The following is a 17,788-nucleotide window of genomic DNA, read 5'->3' as shown; positions in this document are numbered from 1 at the left end:
CAGGCTATGCACTCCCTAGCCACTGCTTCTATCCCCAGTTATACCCCAAATACTCCTACACTTACCTTTGTTATACTTACCTTCCCATGCCTGTCCCTGTCCTCCCTTGATCCTGCCTACACAACCTACCACACACAACCCTGCCTTTTATGTTTTATTTCAAGAAAAGGGGAGGCAAGAAATGGCATCACATAAGTTACAGGAAGAAGAAAGAAATGATTCGTTTCCCTTACCCCAAAGATCTAATAATGTCTGTCTTTACCTCAACAGATGACCCATTCCCAGCAAAAAGGAAAGACATCAACTCCACTATCGTCCTCGCAATGCTCTGGATACTTTTTGCCCTACCAATCACACCTGGATGATCGTCCCTCAACCTAAACAGAATATTTGGATAATCCTGGTGAAGACACTTCAAAAGGACAGCTTATGCTAGGCCATGGAAGATCTCAGTGATCCACTCTTCACGTGCCTGGTGGGGATTCCATTAACAGCAAAGGATTATCCTTTTGCAGGTAAGGAACCCAACCCAGTGGAACCGTGGGATGAGTGGACAAGGATATGGCCAGGTAAAGGATGTAGGCAGTGATGGGTTTCATGGTGTTCTTCTGGGTGTGGAACCCAAGGACCCAAATGACAGCTGCGTTCCCACAGAACACAGAGTCCACAGAGGCAGATGCGCAGTGTCACACTGTGCATGGCCACGTTGGTGACATCTGTCTCACAGAGATCGTCCCCTTCAGTGGGTGAGGCAGGAGACGGGGACATGGTGGTCACCTGCATGGATGGACACTGGGCAGGCAGTGGGATGTGGCCCCTGGCTGTGGTAAGAGGTGATGGGAGTCAGGGGTTGGAGATGGGTCAGGGATGGACCATGGGGCTCCTCAGACACTCCCTGCAGTGGGAAGGATTCAGTGGGGAGAAGTGCAGGGGAGGAGGATGATGGAAATGATGGGGTGGGAGAGGGAAATAGGAGAATTGGGATGTTCAGGATGAAATGCAGAGGGGAAGCACTGGGCAGTGGAGGGAGCACCTGGGGAGGTCACTGCGATCACCAGGAGAGGGTGGCAGGAACAGAACAGCTGTTTCTAGAGGAGAGGGAGGTGGGGGAGGAAGGAAGGAAAACATTCCACTGAGCTGTTCACTGTGGGGCAATAGAAGAGAAAGGGGTCCAGGCGCTTCCTGGCATCTCTTGCTCCATTGGCATTAATATCCAACAGCAGCAGCTGGTGAGTGTGAGGTGATGTGAGTCCACTCCAGTGAAGTTCTCCAGGGTGTGAGAGCAAATAGTATCCAGCATAAAGAGAACAGATGACTGGGGATACTGGCATCGTAAACCAGCATAGGACATTAGGTCAGACTCTTCTCTTTCAACTTAATCAGTGCCCTCTCATTGGGATAAAACCTCATCATGTCTGTTTTTTTCAGATAAGGGAGCTCCATAGGTCATTAAAAGCTATAATATGTGGGAAAATGAGAATTGAGCCATTTTTCGACATTATCCACAAGGATAGGCTCTATAGCAAAACTCAGATGTTGTTTATTCCACAAATTTTGGGTTCAGAGTTACATTCTGTAGTCAAACAAAAGACATAAATACAAATTTGATGTATGGGTGATAACAAATGACAAAGATCAGTACAAGATGAATTTTGGCTGAAGGTGCTGTGCACAGTCACTGTTCAGTTCCTCTTGAAGGTGGCCAGCTTCAGAATGGAGCTGGTCAAAGGCTTCAGTGGACTTCGAGGTTGGGGAACCAGAGGATGGCAATATTCTTCAGAACAGCAGCATAAATCCCTTATTTCTGTGCAATTAAGTGTCCAAGCATCTGGTGATGTGAATTTCCATGCTGAAAGCTCTTTTTGGCACAGGCACAAAGGTTCAGTGGAAATCACCTTTAACCCGGCACTTTAGTCAGAAGAATTTAATACTAGAATTATAGGATGAGACAAATTCCCACTGAAAGTACAAGGGAATGTTGCTGTCCCTGCCCATCTCTGCAGCCCTACCTGGTGTCTCTTCCCATCAGCTGCGAATGCAGGGCTTGCTCTTCTGCAGAGAAGGGGAAGGAGACTCCGTGTGATCTCAACACCTCTCCTGCCATTGAGAGGCACCAGCCCCACAGGGATTTGGGAAATAACCGCCAACCTGTGCTGGGTGTGTCCCCAGGCCTTAAGGTCTTACATTCCCTGCAGGCAAAAGATCCCTCAAAACACCACAAAACTCATCTGTGTTCCAAAGGGAAATGGAGGCTTATGCAATGAGGGTCATTCCATGGGGAATAGAGCTGGGGAACAGCACTGAGCCCAGCTGCACTGCCTGAAGCCATGTGGCCACAGTGGGGAGGAGGAAAGCCATGTTCCAATGTGCTCTATGGCAAAGCATCCCTCCCACATTGCCCCTGGCAATGCCCCTGCTCCCTTCTCCTGCAGGAGTACACCAGCACAGGGAGGGTGATGCTGCGGATATCTATTAATCAGGTGTCTCAACGAAACCTGTGCTGAGCATTGGAAGGGACCAACAGGGTTAGATCACTGTCTCTGTTTTGGCATCATCACTGCAGGCAGTTTTTTCTTTCTTCTCCTCAAAGACCCTCTGAAGGGAGAGCCGTAGGGACCCCACATAGCAGGGACTCGAGCAGTTCCCTGCCAAGAAATATATGAAGGGTTTGATGGTGCTGTGGATGCAGGTGAGCATGAAAAAAACCTGGGAGGACATAGGGATGTAACCGAGCTGCTGCAGGAAATTGCAGATGCTGAGAAGGAGCGTGAAGAGCACAATGAGGGTGATAACGATGTCTCGTGTCTCAGGTTGCTGCTGCTGGGAGCCACGCTTGGCCTTGATGATGTCAATTGCACTTGAAGTAACCACGGGTGCAGCAAAGAGGAGCAGGATGACGATATACATGGAGACGAGAGCTGTTTGGCAGTGCTCCTGCTCGTGTGATGGGCACAGGGATGTCAGCGCTGGAATGACAGTGAAGAGAGAGAAGAAGGCCCAGTATTGGGTGCCCCACACCAACAACCTCAGGCGGTAGTGAAGTTTCCAGCAGCTACAACAGAGCTTGCAGAGTAAGGTCATGTCCTTTCCTAAGCTGAAGGCTGTCAGCAAGAACAGCCCCCAGTAGTAGGAGAACACTGACAGCTGGAAAAGGAAGCTCACATACATCAAGGGCACGATAGGAGAGCAGGACATGTCCTCCACCAGGAAGAGGAGGGCCGAGGGGATTGCAAAGACCAGGAAGAGGAAGTCGGCGACAGCGAGGTCAAATATGCCATAGTTAAGCTTTTTTGGGCTGAGGAGCCAGAGCACAGCCCCGTTCCCAGCCAGCCCACAGAGGCAGATGAGCAGTGTCACACTGTGTATGGCCACCTCAGTGACATCTCTCTCACAGATATCATCCTCTTTTGTGGGTGAGGCAGGAGATGGGGACAAGGTGGTCACCTCCATGGATGGACTCTGTGCAGGCAGTGGGATGTGGTCCCTGGCTGTGGTCAGAGTGGGTGGGAGTCAGTGCTTAAAGAATCCAGGAATGGACCATGCAGCTCCTCTGCAGCTCCTCTGCAGCTCCCTGCAGTGGGAAGGATTCAGTGGAGAGGAGTGAGATGTGCAGGGAAGGAGGGTGGAGGAAATGATGGGGTGGGAGAGGGAAATGGTTGGGCTGTTCAGCAGGGGATACAGACAGAAAGCATAGGGCAGAGGAGAGGGAATTTGGGGAGGGCACTGCAGTCACCAGGAGAGGGTGGCAGGAACAGAGCAGCTGCTGGAGGAGAGGAAGGTGGGGGAGGGAGGAAGGAAAACATTCCACTGACCTTTCACTGTGGGGCAGCAGCAGGCAAAGGGGGTCTGTGCAGATCAGCGGCACTTCCTGGTACCTCTTTTTTGCTTGGTATCCATATCCTAAAGTGGATCCTCCCAGGTCAGTAACATGAAGAAGGAGAAAGTGCCCAGATCAGCAGGAGCTCCCCATTCCTGTCCTGCTGTGTCTTCTCCGTGCCCTGAACTGCTGTTGCTCCCCAAGACTCGGTGGGGCCACAGGGCAGTCGGAAGTGGTTTTACAACTTTGGCTACGTCAGAACTCCACTCCCTTCAGAGTTTGTTATCTTGATTTTTTTTTTTTTTTTTTTTTTTTTTTTTTTTTTTTTTTTGCCAAAGACCTTTTGTCTAAAGGTCCTCATGAAGAATGGCTCCTCAGTCTTTCTGATTAGAAACAATTCTTCCCTGGACAATGTCCAATTCTCCAACTGCCCTCCCTCACCTGACAGGTTTCTAGCATTCCTTGTTTCACTTCCCTGAGGGGTCATTGTCTCTCCGGCAGCAGAGGGATGCTGGTGGTGCTGACAGCACTGTTGAAGTATCTGACTGCTTGTCAGAAACAACTCCCATTCTGGGAAGAGCTCCAGAATCATTGCCAAAACCTCCCCTGGGCTAATGGGAGCACCCCTGGCCCAAGGAATCCCATTTCTATCATTCCAATGCAGGCTCATACAGCCCAAGAGAAGGACAGCAATCAGCTCCTTGCAGCCCAGTTATCAGCACTTAGAGCCCACCCTAATTACTGCCAATCCCCTTACTGAGGCAATGAAAGTTATTAAAAACCTGAGTGCTGTGAACCCCCTTCTAGTCCTTCAGCAGAGCTCCTGCTTCTCCTCAGTCCTGGGAGCATTTATGGTTGTTTTCACCTGATCCCATACTGTCCCTTTGCCAGCAGGGATACCTTCCACTATGCCTGGTTGCAATCCTAACTGGCCTTGTCACTTCCAGGGATGGGGCAGCCACAGCCTGTCTGGGCAACCTGTGCCAGTGCCTCAGCACCCTGACAGGGAAGGATTTCTTCCCAATATCCCATCTGAACCCACCCTCTCTCAGAGGGAAGCCATTCCTCCTTGTCCTGTCACTCCATGCCCTTGTGCAAAGTCCCTCTCCAACTCTCCTGAAGCCCCTTTAGCTCATGGATCATGAAGTGTTGGCACTTGCAAGGATTGGCCTGGTGAGGGGATGTGAGATTCCATAGTTGGGGACAGAAACACGGTGTCAGCAGGGAAGAGAGGTGACAGTTCTGGTCCTAGGGCCACCACACGTGCCAGTTTCCAGCAGGAGCATCCCAGATCACTGAGGCATGTAAGGTTGGGTAGGAATCACCTCAGCTTTCCAGGAATTCCTTGGAATTCACTGTAGGCTGCTGTCTGACTGCCAGGGGAGTGTAGAAAATTACTCAGATGAAACCTGCAACTTTCTAAGGTGTTGTAGCCAAGAGAGCTGCTCTTGGGGTTTTGTTTTCTTTTCTTTTGTCTTGGCTGTTGATTTTTTCCCATGGATATGCTAAGATGCAGTGATGGTGAAGGCAGTGGGGGGAAATGTGTGGGTGAACCTCCTGTTTTTTTGGGACTTTCTCTCTTGGGGTGGGACGGGGGGGGGAACACCACGATATTAGAAGCAGGAAAAGGAGGGTGGGGGCCAGTTTCTCACTGTTGTTCACTCTTGGCTTTGGAGGAGAAAGGTCCCAGCTGCTATCAGCACCACCCAAACACCAGGATCTGCCTCTTCTTCTGCTACTTGACTCTGCACCACTGCCCTCTTTGGGATGCTCTCCTGCTTCAGATTTCTATTTCTAAGTGTCCTGTTGGAGCACTGGCACTGACACTGCCCGAGGGTTCATGAGCAAAGCCTCTCCTCCATCCCTTTCCACCTGGGACACAGCCACCATCACCCCAGTGTCTTTGCAGCCTCAGGGATCATGGCACCTGCCCATCAGGAGTCTGCCAGCGCTCACTGCCAGCTGTGACTGCACCAAAGGGGAAAGTGCCTGAGGCTGAGAGGACTGGAACTGGATTCCTGTTCTGTCTGTTGTTAATTCCATAGTTGTTGTTTTTGTTTGCCTTGTTATGTGTACTAGAAAAAAACTGTTGCTACTTTCTCTATATCTTTGCTGAGAATACTTTAATTTCAATATTACACTAATTCAGAGGGAGAGAGTTTCTTTTCTCTATTTGAAGGGAAGGCCTTGATTTTCCTGGCAGATACCTGTCTTTCAAACAAGGAGAGGGAGACACTCACTGGCTGAGTTGGTTTTTCCTCAGCAAGGTGTTGTACTGTGGAAAGTTTCTGCTTTCCATTGGACAGGAAAACAGGAGACAGGAAGAAAAAATCCTCTCCGATGCCAAAGTCTCTCTTCTGCAAATTACTAACAAGTCTTTTAATAAACGCTTTCTCAATGTTTAATCTAATGTGTGTCTTGTGTCTCCAAAGCCTGAATCAGCACCCACGGCTTTCACCCTTCCATTCCTTTCCAGAAGCAATGCCACCTTGTTTGCCCTGGATTTAGGGCAGTGAGAAAAGAAGGGACAACTTCCCCCTGGGTAAGAAATGCGGTTGCTGCTAAGGCTGCTCCCAGGAGGAATGAGGAGATCTTGGCACTGTTAACATCATCCCAACTATTGCAGGCATGTGCCTTAGGGAGAGCTCTGGTATGAGACAGGGACCTGCCCTCCTGACAGACAATACAGAATATTTAGAATGGGATAAAATAAGGAAATGAGCCAATTTGGACACTGTTCACCAGGGCAAAGCCTGGATGTTGTTTAATCAACGAATTCTGAGAACAGAGTTATCACACTAGAAACAAACCAAAAAAATAAACACAAATCTGGTATACAGGTAATAACAAAATGACGAAGATGGATTTTGGCTGAAGCTCTGTGCAGAGACCCTGTTGAGCTCCTCCTGAGGGTGACCAGGTTCAGGATGGAGGTGGTCAAGGCCTTCCTTGGCCTTTGATGCTGGCGAAACAGAGAATGGCCCCATTATGCAGAACAGCAGCATAACCCCCTAATTTCTGTGCCATTAAATGGTCCAAGCATCTGGTGATGTGAATTTCCATGCTGAAAGCTCTTTTTGGTCACAGGCACAAGGGTTCAGTGGGGGTCACCTTTGACCCTGCACTTTACACAGAAGGATTTATTACAGGAATTATAGAATGAGACAAATTCCCACTGGAAGTACATGGGAATGTTGCCGTCCCTGCCCAGCTCTGCAGCCCTACCTGGTGTCTCTTCCCATCAGCTGGGAATGCAGGGCTGGCTCTGCTGGACAGAAGGCGAAGGAGGCTCCATGTGATCCCAACCCCTCTCCAGCCACTGAGAGCCATTCAGAGGCACCAGCCCCACAAGCATTTGGGAAGTTTCCACCAACCTCTGCTGGGTGTGTCCCCAGGCCTTAACGTGACACATTCTTTGCAGGCAAACACCATTAAACTCTTCTGGGTATCAAAATGGAATGGAGTTCATTCCCTGGGGCCGAGGCAATGAGGGTCATTCCATGGGGAATAGAGGTGGGGAACAGCACTGAGCCCCGCTGCACTGCCTGGAGCCATGAGGGCACAGCAGGGAGGAGGAAAGCCATGCTCCAATGTGCTCTATGGCAAAGCATCCCTCCCACATTGCCCCTGGCAATGCCCCTGCTCCTTTCTCCCATAGGAATACACCAGCACAGGGAGGGTGTGGATATTTATTAATCAAGTGACTCAAAAAACTTGCGCTGAGATCCTTCAGCATGATACGCAGAAAAGTCTCTGTAACTCGTGAGAAATGAGAGTTCTAAAGTAGGTGTGCATTTATTCAGCACTGAGGTGCACAGGGATAATTCCTCCCAAAGCCTGCACACCGAAACTTCAAACTACTGCTCTATTTACTCCCTAAAATTTAGGATTACACAATATAACCAATACATATTCATGTCCTAGCCCCACCTCGTCCTGCCTACCCACGCTTCGTATTAAAACGAAACAAAAGTCCTTTTGTGCTTGTGCCTCCCCAATGCAGAGGTCATCGGGGGTCTCAGACGAAGGCTTCCAAACCCTTCATCGCACTTGAACTTTTCAGCTTTGTCTCCAGAGTATGCATCTTAACCTTCTTGGCATATTCCAGGCCTTGAGATTAGCTCTTGCTGGTTAAGGGTTTTGGATTTATCACTTATCACTGGTAGCCTTGCACCCTTCACCCTGTTTGCAAGTTCTGGCTCTGTTTATCACAAACCTGTTTGCCTCTCCTCCCGATTTTTGCAAGCATAGTAAATGTCAGGCATTCCTCATTGTCTTGGTTTTTGATGAACTATTCCTTACTTCTCAATTCCCTGTCTCAATCAGAGCGGTGGAAGGGATTAACAAGCTCAGAGCCCCATGTCCGTGGGGGCATCATTTCTCTGGGAAGATTTTTGTTTCTGCTACTCAAAGACTCCCTGGAGGGAGTCCCTGAGGGACCAGATGGAGCAGGGACTCCAACAGTGCCCTGCCAAGAAATAGATAAAGGGTTTGATGCTGCTGTGGATGCAGGTGAGCAGGAAAACAACCTGGGAGGAAACAGGCATGTACCCGAGCTGCTGCAGGAAATTGCAGAGGTTGATGAGAAGAGCAAATACCACAATGAGGAAGATGATGTCTCTCCTCTTGGGTTGCTGCTTTTTGGAGCCTCGCATGGCCCTGATGATGTCGATTGTGCGGGAAATGACCATGGGGACAACAAAGAGGAGCAGGATGACTGTGAACATGGAGATGAGAGCTGCCCTGCACTGTTCCTGCTCGTGTGATGGGCACAGGGATGTCACCATGGGAATGACAGTGAAGAGTGCAAAGAAGGCCCAGTCTTGGACACTGTCCACCACCCACCACAGGCGCTCGGGAAGGTGACAGCAATGGCAGCAGAGCTCAAAGAGGAAGGTCATGTCCTTCCTGAAATTGAGGAATGCCAGTTGGAACAATGCCCAGTAGAAGGAGACCATTGAGAGCTGGAAAAGGAAGCTCATGTACGTCAGGGGCATAATAATAGAGCAGGATATGTCCTCCACTAGGAAGAGAAGGATGGAGGGCACCGTGAAGACAAGGAAGAGGAAGTCGGCAAAAGCCAGGTTAAAGATGCCAGAGTTACGGATTTTCAGGCTGAGGAGCCAAAGGACAGCCCCATTCCCAGCCAGCCCACAGAGGCAGATGAGCAGTGTCACACTGTGCATGGCCACACTGGTGACATCTCTGTCACAGAGATTGTCCCCTTCAGTGAATGAGGCAGGAGATGGGGACACGGTGGTCACCTCCATGGATGGACACTGGGCAGGCAGTGGGATGTGGCCCCTGGCTGTGGTCTGAGATGATGGGAGTCAGTGCTTGGAGAATCCAGGGATGGACCATGCGGCTCCTCAGCAGCTCCCTGCAGCAGGAAGGATTTAGTGGAGATAAGTGAGATGTGTAGGGGAGAACAACAGTGGAACTTGTGGGTTCAGAGAGGGACATGGGAGGGCTGGGCTGTTCAGCAGGAAGGGCAGAAGGAAAGCTTAGGGAGAGCAGGAAGCACCTGGGGAGAGCATAGCGGTAAACAGGAGAGGGTGGCAGGAACAGAGGAGCTGCTGGAGGAGAGGAAGGTGGGGTAGGGGAGAAAGAAAACATTGCAATGACCTGTTCACTGTGGGGAAGATGCAGGCACAGAGGGTCTGTGCAGATCAGTGGTGCTTCCTGGTAGCTCTTGCTCCTTTGGGATCAATATCCTAAAGTGGATCTTCCCAGGTCACTAACATGGAGAAGGAGAAAGTGCCCAGATTACCAGGAGCTCCCCATTCAGGTCCTGCTGCCTCTCTCTGGGCCCTGTCTCCCTGTTATTTCCAAAAGTCTTGGTGACGCTACGGGGGAGTCGGAAATTGCATCTTGGGCTACGTCAGAGTTTCACTTCCTCAGAGGTATTTATCTGGGCTTTTCTGCTAGAGGAAGTGACTTTTGTCAAAAGCTCTAAATGAAATATTTTGAAAATATATCCTCATTTCATCCTGATGGGAAATATTCCTTCCCTGCAGAATGTCCCATTCTCAAACTGTCTTCCCTCTCCTGACAGGTTTCTGTCATTCCTCATTTCTCTTCCCTGAGGGGTCATTGTCCCTCCAGCAGCAGAGGGATGCTGGTAGTGCTGGTGGCATTGCAGTGCTGGCAGTGCTGGCAGTGCTGGTGAGGCAGCTGTCTGCTTGCACAAGTAACTCCCATTTCCCAAAGAACTCTGGGATCATTGCCAAGCCTCCCCTGAGCCCAAAAGAAGCAAAACTGGGCTGCTCCCCATCCTATCCTATCCTATCCTATCCTATCCTATCCTATCCTATCCTATCCTATCCTATCCTATCCTATCCTATCCTATCCTATCCCATCCCATCCCATCCCATCCCATCCCATCCCATCCCATCCCATCCCTACCCTACCCTACCCCACCCCACCCCCACCCCCACCCCCACCCCCACCCCCACCCCCACCCCCATCCCCATCCCCATCCCCATCCCCATCCCTATCCCTATCCCTATGTCCCTATCCCTATCCCTATCCCTATCCCTATCCCTATCCCTATACCATCCAACATCCTATATCCTATATCCTATATCCTATATCCTACATCCTATCCTAATCCTATCCCATCTCATCCCACAGGCTTCCAAGAGGGCAGCCGCTGCCCCAGTCTGACCATGGCCTGTCAGGCTTTGCTTTCCTCTGGGTTTGCCAGCATCCAGACCCCTCAAAATCCCTTCTGACCCTCTCCTGACCCCTCCACCCTGCTCTGACACCCCAGAACCCACCCAGGGCTGTTTGTTTGCCCCTGACAGCCCCACTGCTCCCAGCTCCACCTGGGACCCCAGCAGTGTCTCTGCTCCTCCTGGCCATAGGGTGCTAGAACCCCGGAGGGAGGAGAACAGCCCAGCTCCAATGTGCTCACAGGATGATAAATGTGGCTGGAGCCAGTGCAGAAACAGATAAGGAGGACTCGAGTGGTTTTGGGGCAAGTTCTGTTACAAGAAGCAAGAGCACATGGCCAAAAGAAAAGTTCAAGGCAGGGTCACATTTAATATCACAGCACTCAGTGAATACGACCACCAGAGACCCCTCTGAATGATCCTCCAGCATCATAAAAATACTTCCAGTAGGAGACGGACACATGAAAATAAAGTCTACAAATATGATGTTTATGCGTTAGATAAAAACTTTTTAACATCTATGTGTGGTTATAATGGATAAAACCCCTGTTGTAAAGTCTCACCACACACACAGATCAAGAAGAGATCCTTCTGTGTGTCCTGTGCAGTTAAAGAATTCCTGCTTCCAAATGCTTCTCATTGTGTTAGAAAGTTTATTTCAGCCAATTTCAATGCCAGGATACTGATGGGAGGCACAGGGCAGAGGAGCTGGGACCTGAGACCTGGGGAGGGCACTGTGGTCCCCAGGAGAGGGTGGCAGGAACAGAGAAGCTGCTGGAGGAGAGGGAGGTGGGAGAGGGAGGAAGGAAAACATTGCACTGACCTGTTCACTGTGGGGCAGCAGCAGGCAAAGGGGCTCTGTGCAGATCAGCGGAGCTTCCTGGTAGCTCTTGCTCCTTTGGGATCCATGTCCTAAAGCAGCTCCTCCCAGGTCAGGAACATGAAGAAGGAGAAAGTGCCCAGATCACCAGGAGCTCCCCATTCCCATCCTGCTGGGTCTCTCTGTGCAGTCTCCCACTGTTGTTTCCCAAGGCACGGTGAGGGCACAGGGACTTCAGAAGGGATTTCACAACTTTGGATCCATCAGAATTTCACAGCCTTTGGGTTCCTGATCTTCTTTTTTTTTTCCCTACAAAGCAAGTGGTCTTTTCCCTTGTTGTGAGAAACAATGCCACACTTCTCAAAATTTAAAAAAAAAATTATTAAACTACACCAAGGGAGTTAATAATGTAAAAGTAACAGCTGTGGGTGCTCACCACAGACAGAGGCACAGCCACAGGCACACTGCCCACACCAGGAACACGCCTTATATACTCTTGCTAAGCCAACCCCCTGTAAGCCAAGCCCCACATTCAAACATATTCCACTCCTCTGACACAGCTCCTCCTTCATCCTGCCTTCCTGGAGCTTGTGCAGTCCTTGTGGCTTCAGCTCCACACCATGGTCAGAGATCAGCATTACAGCATTCAACATGGACACAGCACTCACATTAGGAAAACTCTTCTTTTAATATGGTAACACACAAAATATTCATTCAACATTTGTGAGAGCCAATCACCATACTACCTGTTTATAACATCCGTGAATGCCTCCTCATTTCCACCTAATTAGAAACACTTCTTTCCAGAAGAGTGTCCCATTCTCCAACTTCCCTCCCTCACCATAAATTATTTACTTCAAATTTCAATATGGTCCCCAAGTTCATTCAAAGTAAAACACCTCTCAAAGCTCTGACCATCTTTACCGAAGGCTCAGGGTCCTCCCACAAGTCAGTAAGTACTTGGAAGAATCCCAGGACGAAGATGTGGGAGGCTGCTCCTCCCTCATGGTCATGGCTGCCTGGAGTTTGAGGGACTGTGCTGCCTCAAGTTAACATCAAACAGTGAGTCTATCCACAAGAGCATGCAGTTTTTTAAAGATCAGGTGAAGGACATTAAAGGGCAGAAAAATAAAGACTGGCTGGGGGAACTCTCTGAAGGTTGGTGATTAAAGGGACGGGCACCTGCTTTCACTTAGGACATTTTGTTAATTTTATTTATCATTTTTATCATTTTACTCATGTTCCCTTGTTCAGTTCATTGTTTATAAAAATCTGTGGGAAGAGCTATTTTAGTAAATAAAGGGGAGTTATGGAGGCACAGGGTCCAACGGAGGCCATGGGTCTTCCCTAGAGGGAAAGCGTTGAAGACAAGGAGCTTATTGTGCTCCCCTGAAAAGGTAACCCATTGGCCAGGTCCTCTGTGGTTATGGTAGAGACAAAATCTTTCCCACAATGCTGTTTGGTTGTTTGTAGTTACTTTGTACCTTATTGGCCGTCTGCCTTTATTCCAGCCTTGAATCCTCAGATCATTGTTCCTGTTGCCCTACCCTGCCCCCTGCTTTCCTCATATAAACCCTGCTACCACAGACCTATTTGGTCAGTCTTTGTCCCTGGACCCCTTTGTGGAAGAAGAATAAAGACCTCTTTAGAACCCCATATGACAGCTGCTGCTCCTTTTTTCAGTGTTGCCTGCAGCAGCAGCTGAAAACTGAGCTGAAATCACTCAGCAGAAGCAGATGTGCCTGTGCCACCAGGGCATCCATTCAAGGACACTTGCCTTGGGAGGTTGTGGTGCTCTGGCCATCACTGCCTGCTGTGACAAACATTGGCAGAGGATGGACTTGCACCTCTCAATGCTGTGGCCATCAGCAGTACACTGTAGAACATCATGGCAAGGAGGAAAAAGAAGCTTATATCTGCTGGGATGATGATGGGAGAGCAGGACAAACCCTCCAGTAGGAAGAGCAGAGTGAAACGGGGGCATGATGATGAGGGAGAAGAAGGTGAGGATGGCCAGAGGAAGGATGTAAGGCAGTGATGGATTTCATGGAGTCCCTCTGGAGTGGAACCCAAGGAACCAGATGACAGCAGCATTCCTGCAGAATGCAGAAGCGACAGAGGCAGATGAGCAGTGTCACATTGTTTATGGCCACATTGGGGGCATCAGTCTCACAAAGATCAACTCCCTTGGTAGGTGAGATGGGAGATGGGGACATGGTGCTCACCACCATGAGTGGACTCTGGGCAGGCAGTGGGATGTGGCCCCAGGCAGTGGTTGCCAGAGTGGATGGGGAGTTGCATCTCCTCACTGTGCCAAGGGGTGAGCCTCGAGCAGTGGGGGGATCAGCCCAGGACCGGTCGGCGTTCGGGGATCACAGGAGGGCAACAAAAGGAAGAGATCCCGGCTGGGAGAGGCCCCACTCCCAGGGAGGTTCTGGTCAGCAGTGCTGGGACCCAGGAGAGTTCCAATGGTCTCCTTTTGGATTGCTCTTTACAGGGCCCAAAGAGATGGGCTTGTCCTGGTTTGAAGGACAGGTATCTACCAATAAAGGCAGAAGTTTTCCTTTAAAACAGAGACCTGAATTCCACTCCCCCCAAGTATTGTAAACGTTTGAATCAAGGACTCTGAGGCAGAGATAAGGAGGTAGGAATAACAGCTCTTTTACTAATATATCTAACTGTACAAGCAGAAACAACAGCAGTTGTTAAAATTACTAACAAAACAGAACAGATAACTCAGTTCCAGTCCTTTCTTTAGTAGTGGGCACGCTCTCTCTCGGCAGGAGCGGATGTGGGAGGGGATGGCTGCGGCCATGCCAATCTCAGGTGGGAGCGGGCTGGAGCGAGCAGCTCCTAACTCACCGTTGGTGTCCGGGTGATTCGCTGTGTCTGCAGAGGCAGGAGGCTGCAGGTGGGCAGATGCAGGGCAGGTGATCGCAGAGGGTCTGGCTCTCCTGCCTTCGGCCACATGGCTCCAAGACCGGGGGGATCCTCCTCCGAGCTTGCCGGAAACACGAGTCCCCTCCGGAAGCATGAGTGCCGCTCTCGAAGCCGATCCCACCTACCTCTTTTGTTTAAAGTTGTCAAAGATCCGCAGTGTAACCGGCCAGCTCCATTGGCATGACAATGGGAAAAATTCTTTAAATTGGCACAGTAATAGAAAAACATACAACCCCCAACATTATCCACCCCGAATTTTTCCCATGCCAACATGCTACAGCAAATTAAAACTTTTATATCATATACATACATGCAGTTACAGGTACAGTATAATAGATAATTCACCCTAGAAAATGGTCTCCTTGGGGTATGCATCGGGTCTTTCCATCCTTTTGCATCACCCACCAAGTGCAACCTGGCCTTTGAGCGAAAACCACCCCACAAACAGGATTGTCTTTGCTTGAGGGAGAGTTTACCCAAACAGTTTTTCCTAACATGTCTCTCAGGTGTACCACTGGGACCTTAACTCCATCTGATGTTCCCAACGGCTCAGATTGGGCAGGGCCTGCTCGGTTAGTGGAACCTTGGATATTCACTAACCACGTGGCCTTTGGTAGATTGATCTCCCAGTTTTTGAAAGTCCCCCCACCGAGTGCCTTTAAGGTGGTTTTAAGCAGGCCATTGCACCGTTCGACTTTCCCAGCCACTGGTGCATGGTAGGGAATATGATACACCCACTCAATGCCATGTTCTCTAGCCCAGGTGCTTATAAGCCTATTTTTGAAATGAGTCCCGTTGTCTGACTCAATTCTCTCAGGGGTACCATGCCTCCAGAGGTCCTGCTTTTCTAGGCCCAGGATGGTGTTCCGAGATGTGGCGTGAGGCACAGGGTAGGTCTCCAACCATCCAGTGGTGGCTTCCACCATGGTCAGCACGTAGCACTTGCCTTGGCAGGTCTGAGGCAGTGTGATATAGTCAATCTGCCAGGCCTCTCTGTACTTGTACCGGGACCGGGACCATCACCCCCCATACCAGAGGGGCTTCACCCACATGGCTTGCTTGATGGCAGCACATGTCTCACAGTCCTGGATAACCTGAGAGATGCTGTCCATGGTTAGATCTACCCCTCGGTCTCGTGCCCACTTATAGGTGGCATCTCTGCCCTGATGACCTGAGGCATCATGGGCCCATCGAGCTAGGAACAACTCTCCCTTGTGTTCCCAATCTAAGTCTATCTTTGAGACCTCTATCTGAGCAGCCTGATCTACCTGCTCGTTATGCCGGTGTTCTTCATTAGCCCAACTCTTGGGAACATGGGCATCCACATGACGGACTTTCACGGGTAGCTTCTCTACCCGAGTGGCAATGTCTTTCCACTCATCAGCAGCCCAGACTGGTTTTCCTCTACGTTGCCAGTCAGCCTTTTTCCACCTTTACAGCCAACCTCACAGAGCATTGGCTACCATCCAGGAGTCAGTGTAAAGGTAGAGCTTTGGCCATTTCTCTCTCTCAGCAATGTCCAAGGCCAGCTGAACAGCTTTGAGCTCAGCAAGTTGACTTGATTCACCTTCTCCTTCGGTAGCTTGTGCAACCTGTCGTGTGGGGCTCCATACGGCTGCTTTCCACTTCCGGTTCATCCCCACAATGTGGCAGGAACCATCGGTGAAAAGGGCGTAGCATTTTTCATCTGCTGGCAGTTGGTTGTATGGTGGGGCTTCTTCAGCCCAGGTCACTTGTTCCTGCTCCTCTTCGTCAGCGAGACCAAAATCTTCACCTTCTGGCCAGTTTGTAATTATCTCCAAAATCCCAGGGCGATTCGGGTTGCCAATACGGGCGCGCTGCGTGATGAGGGCAATCCACTTGCTCCATGTGGCGTCGGTGGCGTGGTGGGTAGAGGGAACCTTTCCTTTTAACATCTACCCCAGCACTGGCAGTCGGGGTGCCAAGAGAAGCTGTGCTTCCGTGCCAATCACCTCTGAGGCAGCTTGAACTCCTTCATAGGCAGCCAGGATTTCCTTCTCTGTGGGAGTGTAATTGGCTTCAGACCCTTTGTAACTTCTGCTCCAGAATCCCAGGGGTTGGCCTCGGGTCTCACCAGGCGCCTTCTGCCAAAGGCTCCAGGACAGACCATGGTTCCCAGCTGCAGAGTAAAGCACATTCTTTACCTCTGGTCCTGTCCTGACTGGGCCAAGGGCTACTGCATGAGCGATCTCCTGCTTGATCTGGGCGAAGGCTTGCTGTTGTTCAGGGCCCCAGTGGAAATCGTTCTTCTTGCGAGTGACCTGGTAGAGAGGGCTCACAATCTGGCTGTACTCAGGGATCTGCATTCTCCAAAAGCCTATGGCACCTAGGAAAGCTTGTGTTTCCTTCTTGCTTGTTGGTGGAGACATTGCTGTGATCTTATTGATGACCTCAGTGGGGATCTGGCGCCGTCCATCTTGCCACTTCACTCCCAGGAACTGGATCTCTCGGGCAGGTTCCTTTGACTTTGCTCTTTTTAATGGCGAAACTGGCTCCCAGCAGAATCTGGATGATCTTCTTTCCCTTCTCAAATACCTCCACTGCCGTGTTCCCCCACACAATGATGTCATCCATGTACTGCTAATGTTCTGGAGCCTCACCCTTTTGCTTTGGTGCCTGGATCAGTCCATGGCAGATGGTGGGGCTGTGTTTCTACCCCTGGGGCAGTCTCTTCCAGGTGTACTGCACGCCCCTCCGGGAGAAAACAAACTGAGGCCTGCACTCTGCTGCCAAAGGAATGGAGAAAAACGCATTGGCGATGTCAATGGTGGCATACCACCTTGCTGCCTTGGACTCCAGCTCGTACTGCAGCTCCAGCATGTCCGGCACGGCAGCGCTCAGCGGTGGAGTCACTTCATTCAAGGCACGATAGTCCACAGTCAATCTCCATTCTCCATCAGACTTGTGCACAGGCCAGATGGGGCTGTTGAAGGGTGAGTGGGCTTTGCTGACCACTTCTTGGCTATCCAGGTCACGGATCATCTTGTGGATGGGGATCACAGCATCTCTATTCGTCCGTTACTGCCGGCGGTGCACTGTCATGGTGGCAATTGGTACCTGTTGCTCTGTCACTTTCAGGAGCCTCACTGCAGATGGGTTTTCTGATAGTCCAGGCGAAGTGTTCAACTGCTTAATGCTCTCTGTTGCTAAAGCAGCTATTCAAAAAACCCACCTGAACCCCTTTGGGTCTTTGTAGTAGCCATCCCTGAGGAAGTCTATGCCTAGAATACGTGGTGCCCCTGGGCCAGTTACAATAGGATGCTTCTGCCATCCCTTCCCTGTCAGGCTGATCTCAGCTTCCAGCAAAGTGTATTCCTGTGATCCCCCCGTCACCCCAACAATAGAAACAGTTACCTTCCCCATGTGTTCTGATGGTATCAGGGTGCATTGTGAACCAGGATCAACTAGTACTCCATGTTCCTGTGGCTTTGATATGCCAGGCCATTGCACCCACACTGTCCAATACTCTCTGTCATCCCATGCCTCTCCCTGGCTAGAGGCAGGGCCCCTCTATCC

General features: G+C 50.4%; 3 protein-coding genes across 4 annotated transcripts in view; all 3 read right to left on the bottom strand.

Moving 5' to 3' along the window:
• The window catches only part of LOC130253432 (mas-related G-protein coupled receptor member H-like), a 67,936-nt gene that overhangs the window by 31,832 nt on the left and 18,316 nt on the right, over nucleotides 1–17,788 (bottom strand). The window lies entirely within an intron of this gene.
• LOC130253451 (mas-related G-protein coupled receptor member H-like) lies at nucleotides 1,144–4,017 on the bottom strand. Its single transcript, XM_056492031.1, has 2 exons — nucleotides 3,813–4,017; nucleotides 1,144–3,571 (listed from the first exon to the last, which is right to left on the bottom strand). Exon 2 carries the CDS (start codon nucleotides 3,448–3,450, stop codon nucleotides 2,527–2,529), a length of 924 nt encoding a protein of 307 aa, XP_056348006.1. The 5' UTR covers nucleotides 3,451–3,571; nucleotides 3,813–4,017; the 3' UTR covers nucleotides 1,144–2,526.
• Nucleotides 7,487–11,772, bottom strand: LOC130253478 (mas-related G-protein coupled receptor member H-like). 2 transcript variants are annotated; one of them, XM_056492067.1, is made up of 3 exons: nucleotides 11,315–11,772; nucleotides 9,443–9,554; nucleotides 7,487–9,197 (listed from the first exon to the last, which is right to left on the bottom strand). In XM_056492067.1, the coding sequence occupies exon 3, from the start codon at nucleotides 9,085–9,087 to the stop codon at nucleotides 8,221–8,223; it is 867 nt and encodes a 288-aa protein (XP_056348042.1). In that variant the 5' UTR covers nucleotides 9,088–9,197; nucleotides 9,443–9,554; nucleotides 11,315–11,772; the 3' UTR covers nucleotides 7,487–8,220. The 2 variants fall into 2 exon arrangements, with proteins under 2 accessions (XP_056348042.1, XP_056348041.1); XM_056492066.1 differs by lacking the exon at nucleotides 11,315–11,772 and having other exon boundaries at nucleotides 9,443–9,661.

The sequence above is a fragment of the Oenanthe melanoleuca genome, chromosome 5 (assembly GCF_029582105.1).
Source record: "Oenanthe melanoleuca isolate GR-GAL-2019-014 chromosome 5, OMel1.0, whole genome shotgun sequence".
Taxonomy (NCBI): domain Eukaryota; kingdom Metazoa; phylum Chordata; class Aves; order Passeriformes; family Muscicapidae; genus Oenanthe; species Oenanthe melanoleuca.
The sequence above is the reverse complement of the archived record's forward strand: the minus strand, read 5'-3'. Positions and strand labels throughout refer to the sequence as shown.